Here is a 14,156-nt window from a genome sequence, read left to right as displayed (position 1 = left end):
TTTCCCCCCCCCCCCCCCCCCCCCCCCCAAAAAAAAAAAAAACAAAAAAAAGTGCAAGTAATATTACATTTTTGTCAGTTTTTTGTTCTAGTGCCAGAAAATTAAGTTAGCTTGAAAATAGAATTTCTTTGCTTAAATGTATTTTTCCAATTTAGGACATGCACAACCAGGCTGGTATTGCACATAATGGTGGTTTAGTGCCATTGCTGAAGCTTCTTGATTCAAAAAATGGTTCTCTGCAACATAATGCAGCATTTGCTCTATATGGTCTCGCAGATAATGAGGTACATTGTATTCTTTTGAATTCTTATGAATATTAGAACTGAAAAATTTGAGTTTTTATTTCAAGAAGTTATTAACATACTTTGTTGGACTCTTCTCTCATAGGATAATGTAGCTGATTTTATTAGGGTAGGAGGTGTGCAGAAGCTTCAGGATGGAGAATTTATTGTTCAGGTATGCTCAACAAATTTTCAAATTAGCTGTTATTTCTACAATTTGTATTAACTTTTATGACTATATGGTTGCTTACCATTGTTCATACTCATGAATCGGAGACTGAGATTCTTGTTAGTTCATTTTAACCTTGGACCTACAATCACCAGTATCGAGAATTGTACTTGCAGGCAACAAAAGATTGTGTGGCAAAGACATTGAAAAGATTGGAAGAGAAGATTCATGGACGGGTGAGTATTTTGATCCCTATCTTCGAAGTATTCAGCCGACATGGACTACTTCTAATTTTATGTTTGGATTTTTATTCTGTGATCTCATGATTTTCTTGATACAGGTTTTGAACCATTTGTTATATCTGATGCGTGTAGCAGAGAAGGGTGTCCAAAGACGTGTTGCTTTGGCTCTTGCTCATCTGTGTTCCCCTGACGATCAGAGAACTATATTTATCGATGGTGGTGGTATGTTGCATTACCAGATATACTTTTTGGTAATTCTGGGTTCATGTTGCCATGCATTTGTTCTGATTTAGCTGGTGCAAAGTCACGGTTGAGATGTTCATATTGGTGTGAATGGTGCTATAACTATTCAATTTCATGCAGGATTGGAGTTACTTCTTGGGCTTCTGGGTTCAACAAACCCAAAGCAGCAACTTGATGGTGCTGTGGCTTTGTTCAAGTTGGCAAACAAAGCAACAACTCTTTCTTCTGTTGATGCAGCTCCCCCATCTCCAACCCCTCAGGTGAGGTTTAAGAATGGTTTTTTACATACCTTGTCTTATGATGAAAATGTAAAATAGAAGTGAAGAGTTCTCTGATGTGGGGCAACTTCTATTTGTTATTTATTAGGCTTTATGTATGTTGAGGAACTCAAATCATTCAAGAAAAGAAAACACAGGAATCATTTAAAAGCTTTTTACAATGGCAACTGAGTCAAAGCTAGTAATCTCATTATCTTCTATCAAACCTATTAAAGAAATAACCAAAGCTCAACTGGATACAAAGAAAAATTCTTAGAATGAAACTGCGTTAGAAACAATCAAATTAGATTATCTTTCAATGTTTATAATTGCTGAGAGTTTGGTGCCTATGATGACAGTCAGTGCTTGGTGCAGGTCTATTTAGGAGACCAGTTTGTAAACAATGCTACGTTGTCAGACGTTACCTTTCTAGTTGAAGGTTTAAATTTACTTTCTTAATAACATGAGTTCTTGCTTAATTCTGCTGCATATGTTGGAATGACTTGCTAAATCATTTTTTTCCATAGACGTTTCGTTAGCACAAGTTCTCTTTTTGAATTATAAAATTGCCTCCTTTACTGCAGGAAGACGTTTCTATGCCCACCGAATTTGTCTACTTGCATCTTCAGATGCATTCCGTGCAATGTTTGATGGTGGTTACCGGGTGAGTGTCTATGTCTACTATCTTGGTCCCCAACCCCCACTCTTCAATCATCTTATCTTCTGTATTTGCGTGTGTAGGGTGGGGCTGTTGTACTAGAGTTTAAAAAAATTTGGCTATGGGAGTGCTGCACTGTCAAAATCTTTGACTTTGTGGCTGAAGTATAACATTTCTTTGGATTATACGAAATTTAAGCTCAAACTTATCTGTTTTTTTTTTAAAAAAATAAAACATTGATTGCAGATTCATTTTCTGGTTACTCAAAAGCATAATCATCTGGTGCTCTTATCTTTCAATGCAAATTGAAGCACTCGAAAGCATAGATGCTTTTAAGATATGCATTGAAAGTATAGCTGCTTTTAAGACATGCATATTGTGACTAACTTACGGTGGATTTTATTGTAGGAAAAGGATGCTAGGGACATTGAAATTCCAAACATTAGATGGGAAGTGTTTGAGTTGATGATGAGGTTTGATGAATTCTGTGCCTTTAACTTGAGCTCTTTATAATTGCTTTCCCTTGAACATCTGGGATTACTGGTTTATTCTGCTGCAGATTTATCTACACTGGATCTGTAGATGTTACATTGGATATTGCACAAGATCTCCTTAGAGCGGCTGATCAGTATCTCTTGGAGGGACTTAAGCGACTCTGTGAATATACCATTGCACAGGTGAGCTTATAAGGCCTTTTTTTTTAAAAAATTTTTTTTAATCCCTCAATGCTGCTTGTAAATTGAAAGTAGTTTTCTAATCAAATATTCTATTTTCGTTGTAGGATATATCTTTGGAAAATGTTTCTAGCATGTACGAACTTTCAGAAGCTTTTCATGCTATATCATTGAGGCACACATGCATCTTGTATATCATGGAGCACTTTGATAAATTGAGTACTAGGCCCGGGTATGTGATCCCACTATCCTGCTATGTTCCTCATCTTTCTTCTTTGACTCTGTTAACTTGGAACTTTAGTGATTTGGTAAGTTAAGTAGAGTTGGACCAAGTCCTAAGGTAGGTGCCCAATTAAAATTTATTTGTTATGCCACAGAAAATTATAATGAGCTGGACGGTTTTAAGATAGTTATTCTCTTCAATGCATTGTGCCATGGCAATTATTTTATTTTATTATTTTGTCTTATCGAGGAAAAGGGGTTTTTGTAGAATGCTAAGTATGTTCACTATTTAATGACCAATCTCTTAGGATCACTTGTATGCTTGACAGTGATTACCTTTTACAGGTAGAAGATATTGATGTTGCATTTTGAGGTCTATATATGTGGCCTGTATGCATAATCTCAGTTGCTTATAATTCCTTTTACTGATGTCACATAGAAGTTAGCAACATAAAATTAATTGTCTTAATCCTTCACATGGGATTTTGTCTTGTTAAGGTTTTTAAGCTCTGGGGAAAAGATAAGAGAGGAATAGCTTGAATCATTGAAATGAGCGATATAAAGCAGCAAAATATATGATTGCCAAAGTGACCATGTGCTCTTTGCAAATCATATTTGTTAATGGAAAGTTTGCTTCAGCATTTAAAGTTGATATTGGTTGTCTCTCCTGCCATCTTCTTTTGTTTTTCTTTGTTCAAATTCTGCAATAGTTATTTTCCTGTAGAAAACGGGAGTAGATTTTTGTGTCCACGTGAACTTTCCTGCTGCTATAAACATCTTACAATCATTTGCTGAAACCATCTGCTTGTTGAAAACTTGCAGGCATTCTAATCTGATCCAGCGTATCATTCCAGAGATCCACAATTACTTTGCAAAAGCTCTCACCAAACCTAACCCACATAATTCGCGGCTGTAGATGGCCAGTCATTGATTCTTGATCGCTAACTAGTTATGATGTACAGAAAATAGTAGATCTTTTCACTGATATCAAGTCAAGTGAAGCTCCTAATTGGTTGATTGTAGTGTGGCTCATAATCATTTCCTGATGCCAGAGTTATGTTGGTTGTAGACTGTAAGTTGCTTCTTCAAGTTAATTGTTGTAGGTACTGCTTGAAATATAACCTTCACAAAACATTATTGATTTTCATGGATTGTGATGGTTGTATGTCTCGAAATGTATTTTATGACTATTCACTGAAATTGAATTCGTTGAGATGTATCTTTTGCTTGTGCAATAGTAGGCTTCTTTGATAACTAACCATTTCGTTCGGTAACAGAGAATAAACTTTTGACAATATTAAAAATGCCCCTAATCCACTCCAATTATATAATACACTCCTAATGGATAGCTTAGACGGTGGTTTTGTATGGTGGAAACAAGAGATGAATAGTTAAATTCTTAAAAAAGATTCATATTTTAGTATAGAGTTCAATTCATGTATGCATATACGATAGGAAATTCGTTTAATTAATACATGTAACCTATTATTGGGGTAGAGCCTGTCATGCACGAAAATCCGATCTTTGCAGACCTAGTCCTCAAACAAAATCAATTCTTGATAATTAAAAATAGTTCTTTAATCTTCACGCTAGTAAAACCAATCAAGCTTTTTTCCAAGTCACATTTGCGTCTAGCGACGCGACTTACAACTTATTCTAATAAATAAATCACAAACAAAATTATTGAGCTGCTGTCTTCGGATTAATTAATTCGAACAACCCTTTTACTTGTCTGACGACCCTGTATGTAATCTCATCTCACCACTTGACATTCGGCTCCCTCCCTTATCAATCTTCAATGGCATCCACAACCACAAACAAAGAAGTAGAGAAAGAGCTTCTCCCATTAGTCAGAGTCTACAAAGATGGTTCGGTAGAGCGTCTTTTAGGCTCACCTTATGTCCCTCCATCATCACCTGATGCTGATCCAACGACTGGAGTCTCATCAAAAGACATAACCAGTATCTCCCAAAACCCCGCCATATCATTATCAGCCCGCCTCTACCTCCCAAAACTCACTGATCATCATCAAAAACTCCCAATCTTTGTCTACTTTCATGGCGGTGGCTTTTGCATCGAATCCGCCTTCTCATTTCTTAACCACAGATACCTCAACATCTTAGTCTCTGAAGCTCGAGTACTCGCAGTCTCTGTAGAATACAGGCTAGCCCCAGAGCACCCTCTTCCTGCAGCATATGAAGACTGCTGGGCTGCTCTTCAATGGGTTGCATCTCATCGTAACAAAATCGATGATCATGAAAACTACTCCAGTAACAACAAAGAGGCCTGGTTATTGAACCACGGCGATTTTGAGAGAGTCTTTATTGGTGGTGACAGCGCAGGAGGCAATATAGTTCACAATATAGCTATGCGAGCGGGTGAAGGTGATCATGATAATCACGAGTCTTCATTGAAGGAGAGTACTGGTGTTAAGATCTTGGGAGCATTTCTTGGGCATCCTTACTTCTGGGGATCAAATCCAATTGGTTCAGAGCCTGTTGGTGATAATCGTGAGAATAATTTTTTACATTTAAGTTGGGAATTTGTGTATCCGACAGCGCCTGGAGGTATTGATAATCCAATGGTCAATCCTGTTGGTGAAGGCAAGCCGAATCTGGCTAAGCTTGGTTGTTCAAGGCTTCTGGTTTGTGTTGCTGAGAAGGATCAGCTGAGAGATAGAGGAATTTGGTATTTTAATGCAGTCAAGGAAAGTGGGTTTCAAGGAGAAGCGGAGCTGTTTGAAGTCAAGGGAGAGGATCACGCTTTTCATTTTTTTAATCCGAAGACTGAGATTGCCAAGATTATGTTCCAAACCTTGTCCAGTTTTCTCAACAACTAATCCAGGGGCTTGGTCCAATAGATGTCAAGTCTCTTGCTTAATTGGTTCCCCAAACCGCCATTAATAGTTATTGTAGTAACACATAATATAGTATTTACTGTCTGTGCCGTGCGGTCAAGTCTCTACTGTCCGCATTGTATAGTATCGTCCCTTGAGATTGTACTATCTATTCATTAATTTTCTGAAAACGGCTTACTTTTTAATTCATTGCATAAATAATACTGTACAAATGTAATTGCCCAAAGTTTGTGTTGGCTGCTTAGCCGCTATTCATTAAACTCAAAGATCATGTGTACAGCAAAAGAACAGTCTTTAATGTGTGAAATTAACGTCCATCCTCATCGGGTCAATCTGCTTGGTCGTCAACAACTACTTTATGATGTGTTTGAGTTTGACAGCTTGAACTTTTGAAGTAGAGTTGTCGCATGCCCAGAATTCTTCTGGGTTTGAAGATGCTGAAGCCTCGTTCCTTGCTTGAGATATTCCCTTACTTGGGGAGTCGAGCACATATGAGTATGACTTGCTTTGCTCTGTGAGTGTTTCTGGTGAAAAGCGGCAAACTAGCAAGACTACACTTGTACTCTGAGCCGGCCAAAGATTTAGGGTGTGTTTGAGATTGAAATTGGATAATTATAATTTAAAAATTATAATATTAAAATATTTGATAAATACTAACTGCTGTAACTTGTAATAAAAAATCTATTATATGTTTAATAATTTTATTAAAATTATTATATAAAATTTATATTTACTATATATTATTAATTTATATTTTATAATTACAATATTTTTTCTACAATAATTATAATTTAAAAGCTACAGTACCTCAATTTCAAACGGATATTAAGAGCATGCACTACTTGTACTTTTATTAGCGAGTCGATACGATCAATTGTTACATATTGATGATAGTTTTTCTTTTTTGTTTTTTTCTTCCTCTTCTTTTTAAAAAGAGGAAGGCGTGTGGAAAGCTTATAATTGTTTTTTTATTTTTTAAATTCAATAATAAATAATATTATTTGAAATCATTCAATCATGTTATTAGATAATATTTATTTATAATATTAACCATTTTTTTAATATTTTAACAATTCAATATACTAACTTTTTTTTTTCAATTATCCCTAAAGATAGGCCTATTTATTTTATTTATATTTTATAGAGGTGGAGTGCGTGGTTACTACAGACATTTGTAAAGACAAATTTAGGCAATTTTGCCTCCCAGACGGGCAAAACAAGTTAAGTAGAGTAAATAATTCATTTGCCGTGTCTCTTTAGCTTTTTAATTATTATTTTTCTGAATGTTTCGAAAATATCAGCTTTTAAATATTACAAAAAAGAAAAATATCAGACTTTTAATATTTTTTAAAGGAAAAAAAAATTAGGCGAACTGACTTCCCAATAAAGATGAGATAATATAAAATAAACTAATAACAGGCTCTCAAGCTCTGGTCAAGTGGTCGTTCAATAATGCTCGCGGATTGCGGAATCGCGATACATCTTTGAATGAAAGGTGGAATACAACAAATTCAACTGGGTACCCGCACTTAAAAAATAGAACTTTTATTATTATTATTTTTAACACTATATCTGTTATTACATTTACAATCAAACATATGACTAGAATATTGTGCGCGGAATGCGGAATTAAGCGCACTAAATAATTACAGAAAAATAAAAGATATAATTATTTAACGTGGTTCGGTAATTAAACATACATCTATGGAGGCAAGAAAGAATAATTATTTATTTAATAATTAATAGAGTATAAATATTTGAGTAACGAATCTCACTTCCTAAAAACCCAAATATACCCAGTACTCTTACACTCTGCAGGAAAGATAAATTTTCCTGACACACTTCTCTCACTTCTCTCAAAAACTTAGAAATTTATAAGCTTAACAATTTTGGGATGCTCTCAAGTTTTCGGAATGCAATTTGCTCTCTGAATAAAGCTCTATTTATAGTTGAGCTTCACTGCAAAAAATCTTAAAGTAGTTGACAAAAGTCTTGGCAAAAGTCTTGTAATTTGGTGCTGATTTTAAAAAACAAAAATAATGCATGTGGCTCACTTTTCTTTTTCAACCAATTTAAAAAAACTCACAAAAAATCTTTGACGTTTCAACATAGAAATCGATTAAAAGTCGATGAAGCACCTTATTTGAGAGTTTAAAAAAAAAATGATGTTATCCTCATAGAAAAGAGGGATTTCTGCTCAATGCAAATGAGTGAAGGAAATATTTATTTCCGCTCATTTATTTGAGAGAAAAAATATATTGAGTTTTGTGACACCAATAGGTTCATTATTGAATCTTTCATTTATTTGTTGTATGTATGACACCAATAGGTTCATTATTGAATCTTTCATTTATTTATTGTATGTACGTCACATCTTCATTGTGTGTTATTTTATGTTTTGTGTTACGTGATATTGATGTGTATAAAATAACACATTATTATTAAAAAGTAAAAAAAAAAAATTATATATATATATTTTTTGGTGTCTTTTGTAACTTCTTTATTAAATTTTGTGCTATTTTCAACACGAATGACGTGAATCATGTCTATGAGATCAAAATTCAACTAAAAAAATTATCAGGTTTGGCTGCGCATGCATTGTTTTATAAGAGCAATAGGGGTGTAGTTTCTGGCATACTTCTCAAATCGCATATTTTTTTTTTCTCTTGAGTCACTTGAGGACAAGAGTTAATTCCATGGCCGAAGTAGCATCAGAGCTGCTCCCACTCCTCCGAGTCTACAAAGACGGCTCCGTTGAGCGACTCAGCGGCTCTCCGATGGTGCCGCCGTCGCCTGATGAGGATCCAGAAACCGGAGTCTCATCCAAAGACATCACCATTTCCGAGAACCCCAAAATCTCGGCTAGAGTCTATCTCCCGAAACTCGCACAACCCATCAGCACCCAAAAACTCCCAATCTTGTTTTACACACACGGTGGCGGCTTCTGCTTTGAGTCCGCCTTCTCTTTAGTCGAAACAAAGCTGATGAATGCCCTGGTTTCTGAAGCCAAAGTTGTTGGAATATCGATTGAGTACAGGCTAGCCCCTGAACACCCTCTCCCCATCGCTTACGAAGATTCCTGGTCTGCCCTCCAATGGGTTGCTTCACACTCTGTCAACAATGGCGGCTTTGATAACAAGGAGCCATGGCTAGCGAGGTTTGGGGATTTTGATCGAGTTTTTGTAGCTGGCGATAGTGCAGGAGCTAACATTGCTCATCATGTGGTCATGCGAGCAGGCAGAGAGAAGTTGGCAGGTGGTGTGTGTGTGTGTTAATTCGTTTTTTCTCTAATAAAAAATTAAAACTGTGTGTTCTAAGTTGTTTAATTAATATTTGTTTTCCGGTGAAATTGTAAAGTATCATGCTTTTCGTTTTTAAATTTTTAATAGGTTATTTTGTTTTTTTAAATTCTGCTACCTATTGGCTGCTCTCTCCAGCATTGGCTCTCTTGCAAACGAAGCCTATAAATGTTGCTGAATTGGATGTTTTGAGGGATAGAGGGATTTTGTACTATAATGCTGTCAAGGAAAGTGGGTGGGAAGGAGAAGTGGAGCTTGTTCAAGTAGAGGGTGAGGATCATGCATTTCATATATTGAAATATGAGACTGAGAATGCTAGGAAAATGATCAAACGCTTGGCTTCTTTTGTTCTCAAGCAGTAATCTTTAGCTAGCTATGCTTGCATTTCATATTATGTAATGTACGATCAGATTCGTATCTTCTTATGCCTGCTCTAGGAATAATTAGAAGCATCTGATCATGTAATGGGTTCGGTTTGTCTCCAATAAATTTTAATCTGTTAGAACTACAAGAATCAAGATCTTCTCAAATTTCTTACAGCTGCCTGATGACAAATCATCTGATCAAGATCAGCTTTATTATGACTTTGACAAAGCGGAAACGTAAGAGTTAGATAGATAAGATAAAACTTTTATTATTTAGAAACTTAATTTATCTTATACCTCATTGTTTGCTTAAGAAATAGTATTCTTTGATATTGCTTATATGCACTATTAGTTACGCCTTATATAAACAAGAAAATGTGATATCTTCCTTGTATTGTCTTAAGAAAGTGAGATGAATTTAAGATTCGCATTCTGTAACCAAATATGATATATTTAGGATTTGCAATTTGCATGCCACTGAATATAATTTGTCCGAAAACTGATAATTTACAAGATTGAGATAATTAATTTTTAAAATATGCATCTAGTGGGTTAGATTATGTATCTTGTAAAAAAAATTATTATTATTAGATTAAAAAAAGAAATTTTCAAAAATATCATCTTTCTTTCAAGATTTAAAAAACTTGTCAAAATTATCATATGTTTAGATACACAATTAAGAATGTACATTCATACATGAAATACTAACTAGGCAACCCAAGAGGGGGGGTGAATTGGAATTTTAAAAATTATCCTAGGCAAACCACACAACAATTTAATCTATTGCCTTAATCAAATTGAAAACAATAAATTCAATCATGCACAATATTAAAAGAGTAAGGGAAGAGAAAACAAATACAATGATTTTTACGTGGTTCGGCAATCCCCGCCTACGTCCACGCCTTCAAGCTCACCGGGCTTGAGGATTTCACTAAGCTAGCCTCCCAAGGCTTCAAACGTTTACAATTGACTTACAAGGTGTCAATGGACATTTACAACATGAGATTATCCCCAATCTCTTAACCCAAGTGTATCCCAACACTTACAATCTTTTAACTTGATTTTACAAAAAGGATTACAAATGAATCTCTCTCACACAATGTGTTTGATCACAAATGAAAGCTCAATGTGTGAATGAATGAGATGAATACAAGGATTTAAAGCTCAATGAAAGTTGTATTCTCAATATTTTGCTCAATGATGATCGTTGGAATCCCTCTTGTTTGAATTGTATTGAGCTTATTTATAGTTGGAGCTGAAAAACTAGCCGTTATAGACTGTCTGCTCGAAAACGGTTCACCGTTAACCATTAACGGTTAACCGTTTAGGCTGGTCAAAGTTACCGTTTGATCAATTTTCACATAAACGGTTTGCCGTTTAGGATTACCCTTTCACCGTTAAATTTCAGAGACCTGCAAAACAAATTTGGTTTAACCATTCTTACTAAACGGTTCAAGGTTAGCAATCTGGAAATAATCGGTTAACCGTTTTCAGTAAACGGTTCACCGTTAAATTCCAGAATCATCATTTTAACAATACTATGCAGAACATGCTTTCTGGAAATTATCGGTTAGCCGTTTTCAGTAAACGGTTAGCCGTTTTTAGTAAACGGTTAGCCGTTTTCAGTAAACGGTTAGCCGTTTGCTACAGTGAAATTATTTTCTAAAATTATAGTTTGGCCCCAAAACTTTCCATAACTGTATTATGACCCAAAACGTTATGAAATTTTGTAAATAGATCCAATTTCAGAATTTCTAAGTAATACTTTGTTAATCCCAAAAATTTCTGAAATTATGATATAGCCCAAAATGCTATGACACTTTTCAAATAAGTCCTTTACCAAGATTTCAAGCAATACTTTTTTATTTCAAAGTTTTCAAAGTTTTCAAAATTCTTTCAATTAAACCATAAACTTTGAAAAACAACCAATTTTATAAAATCATTTTTCCATTAAATATGAAACATTTATAATGTGAAAATAATGATTTATTTAAAAAGAATAAAAACAATCAATTTCATAAAATCATTTTTCCATTAAATATAAAACATTTATAATGTGAAAATAATGATTTATTTAAAAAGAATATTAAATAATTTGAGCTTAAAAGATTAATCATTCTTAATCTTGTTTGTTATCATCAAAATCAATATTATGGAAACATATATGTTAACAATACATACATACATACATACATATGTATGTATGTATGTACGTATATCTATAAAATTGTCACATACACTGATTATAAGGGTGGACTTAAGGGTGGCAATGGGCCGGGGTGGATGGGGTATGACCCAACCCGAGCTTGACCCAGTCACTGAAATAAAATGCCCGACCTGTTTTAGGTCAAGTCGGGTCGGGCTTTGTCCAAACCCTGCCATAATTTTTAAATTTTTTATATTTAAGTTATTTAAATTTAAATAAAAAGGATAAAACAGGTCGGGCTTTGTCTAAACCCTACCATAATTTTTTTAATTTTTTTTATATTTAAGTTATTTAAATTTAAATAAAAGGACATAACCTCCCCATATATATTGAAATTTAAAAGTTTTAGAATTGGTTTGAAGTACTATAAATATAAAAATTACTCTAAGGTCTCAACCATATAATTATATAAATAATAAAATAAAGACAAACAAAAATAATTTCTTATACAAATAAAAACACACAATTTCAGTTTCAAGAATTCTACCTATAAAAAAAAAGGAAAAAGAAAAAAGAAAGTGTGAGAATAATTTAAGTATATAAAATTATTATCAAACGAATTATTTAAATAGTTTCTACATTATTTGTATTCATACAGTTAGAGCTCGACCATAGCTAATATTGAGTGCACATAAGCACGTCCAATATCGTAAGATGAAGTCTGCTCCAATGTAAAGTCAAGACTTTACCTCTCTACTAAATGCATGCAGATTTAGAGGCAACAATTGTCACGGGAACGACTAAGATATCCTTGGCCGTCTGAGCCAAGACAAGATATTTGTCTTGGTTTACCATCCACCAATTCAAAATATGAAAGTCCGAAGTGGATTTGACTAAAGGCTCTTCTAAATACCTCTCAAGATCAGACTTCGATACCATGGTCTCATTATTTTGGCTTAGAAATGCCTCAAACTTACATATATAAAAAAATTTACCACCAGTACCCGTACTAAAATTAAAACGAACATCGCTTGAAGAAGACTCACCAATAATCGTATCACTCACATTTTCATTATTAACTTAATAAAATTTAACCAAATCGTTACTTAGATTGCTTACTCTTTGAATCTCATTTGCAGCATCTTCACTATAAAGTTATGGAAAATAATAATTAACCAATTGCATCTTAAGCCTCGGGTTAAGGATAATAGCCATCACCAAAATCCCATGTATTTAGGTCTAATATTTATCAAATTTCACAATCATTTGACCAGACAATTGTGTAACCACAAGTATATGAGAAAGTTCCCATTGATTCATGTTAATACTCATTTCACATATCATTAGGGGAAAAAAGATTAGATATGAGATATTGTGTACCTAAAAATAGCTCTGCAATCGAGTAAAACGATAGCAAATGTTCCAACATTTTTTCAGCCATCTCTCATTCATTATCCACTGGTAAAGAAGTGTAGTGTTTGCTGCGTTACTACAATCTAGAAAAATTTCACAGCAACATCAAGCATAACATATGTAGAATTCAATCTAGTTACACAATCAAGCACCAACTTTTTCTCACACTTGACTTGCAATTGACATGCAACCATTTCAAAATTTTATACGGTCTTTTGTGTGCCCATCCAACAAGCCACATTTTCCCAAATCTTTTTAATCCACTCCTCAATCATTTTCATCCCATCCTTCACAACTAGGCTTATAATATGAGTCACACACCTCATATGAAAATAATTTCCACCCACTAACATAGAATCAACTAGACTCAATTCCATCAACCTATCAACCATAGCATCATTGGTCGAACAATTATCTAAAGTAACAACCGATATCCTTCTATCCACACTCCAATACACTGGACACTTAAAAAATGCTTGAGAAAGAAATTCAACAGTATGTGGAGCTGGCAAATATATGAACCTATTTATTACCCAAAAACTAAATTTTAAAATTAATTAAATTGAAGTAAAAGTAAATAAATATTTATAATATCAAATAACAAGAAAAGTAACCTAAAATTCGACTTTGTAAATGCCAGCATTTGTCCACAAAATGCCTTGTAATAATCATATACCCCTTCTTTCGATTACTAGAAGTCCACATGTCTATAGTAATTGTCACCCTATTATTATTATTCTCCAACAAAACCATTCTTTTTGCCTTTTCAGCTTGATACAATTTAAGGATCTCACTCTTTAAAGTGTTCTTACTCACCATCTTCAATAACATGTTGGTATAAGACATCAAATCCCTAAATGTATCATACTCCTTAGAATTAAGTGGTAGTTCATGCTTTACAACTAATATTACAATCTTTTGCCAAGCAACAATTGGATCAAATTCTCTCGTATCAACATAATCTGTATGTTGGTAACATGTTTCTATTTGTTTGCATTTTTCTAGATCTTTAATTTGGTTTTATTAGTTTTGTTGAGGAATGCCAACTTTGGTAATTTTCGTCCAAGTTCTCACCTAATAACAAGAATAGTAATAATTAGATGAAATATTCAATCCAATGTACCAAAGCTGGGCTTAACTAAGAATAGTTGGGCTTCATAAAACGTGCACTGTCACGAATCACACTGTATGAATGCGTATCATGGTAATGCATTGTACTCTAAGCCGCCGGCCCAGTGGACGTCTGTATCATATTTTTATTTCTTTCAAAGTCTTCTCTGTGTTCAATGTTGCATGATACCTTGAAGCTCGTTATCATAATGTTTCTTTT

The 14,156-nt window shown here is 34.1% G+C and overlaps 3 protein-coding genes across 6 annotated transcripts in view; all 3 read left to right on the top strand.

Annotated features, from left to right (window-relative positions):
* Nucleotides 1-3,965, top strand: part of LOC18031802 (ARM REPEAT PROTEIN INTERACTING WITH ABF2) — a 7,258-nt gene extending 3,293 nt beyond the window's left edge. For 2 of the 4 annotated variants that reach the window (XM_024181373.1, XM_006419817.2), the window contains exons 9-19: nucleotides 156-284; nucleotides 388-456; nucleotides 627-686; nucleotides 791-914; nucleotides 1,056-1,195; nucleotides 1,568-1,631; nucleotides 1,777-1,856; nucleotides 2,259-2,323; nucleotides 2,410-2,527; nucleotides 2,632-2,756; nucleotides 3,569-3,965. In XM_024181373.1, the coding sequence (XP_024037141.1) occupies nucleotides 156-284; nucleotides 388-456; nucleotides 627-686; nucleotides 791-914; nucleotides 1,056-1,195; nucleotides 1,568-1,631; nucleotides 1,777-1,856; nucleotides 2,259-2,323; nucleotides 2,410-2,527; nucleotides 2,632-2,756; nucleotides 3,569-3,662 (1,068 nt within the window). In that variant the 3' untranslated portion in view covers nucleotides 3,663-3,965. Of the gene's footprint in view, nucleotides 1-155; nucleotides 285-387; nucleotides 457-626; nucleotides 687-790; nucleotides 915-1,055; nucleotides 1,196-1,567; nucleotides 1,632-1,776; nucleotides 1,857-2,258; nucleotides 2,324-2,409; nucleotides 2,528-2,631; nucleotides 2,757-3,568 lie in introns of those variants that run through there. The other 2 variants (XM_024181377.1, XM_024181381.1) reach the window with 2 other exon arrangements.
* Nucleotides 3,966-4,446: 481 nt separating this feature from the next.
* On the top strand, nucleotides 4,447-5,773 carry LOC112098436 (2-hydroxyisoflavanone dehydratase-like). The gene has a single exon (XM_024184803.1). The coding sequence runs from the start codon at nucleotides 4,545-4,547 to the stop codon at nucleotides 5,583-5,585; it is 1,041 nt and encodes a 346-aa protein (XP_024040571.1). The 5' UTR covers nucleotides 4,447-4,544; the 3' UTR covers nucleotides 5,586-5,773.
* A 2,489-nt stretch (nucleotides 5,774-8,262) lies between these two features.
* Nucleotides 8,263-9,264, top strand: LOC18031828 (2-hydroxyisoflavanone dehydratase). The gene is made up of 2 exons (XM_006419816.2): nucleotides 8,263-8,861; nucleotides 9,041-9,264. The coding sequence occupies exons 1-2, from the start codon at nucleotides 8,300-8,302 to the stop codon at nucleotides 9,262-9,264; spliced, it is 786 nt and encodes a 261-aa protein (XP_006419879.2). The 5' UTR covers nucleotides 8,263-8,299.
* The last annotated feature ends 4,892 nt before the right edge of the window (nucleotides 9,265-14,156 follow it).

Source organism: Citrus clementina, unplaced genomic scaffold (assembly GCF_000493195.1).
Source record: "Citrus clementina cultivar Clemenules unplaced genomic scaffold, Citrus_clementina_v1.0 scaffold_9, whole genome shotgun sequence".
NCBI lineage: Eukaryota > Viridiplantae > Streptophyta > Magnoliopsida > Sapindales > Rutaceae > Citrus > Citrus x clementina.
Note: the sequence above shows the minus strand (reverse complement) of the source record. Positions and strands in the feature narration are given on the sequence as shown.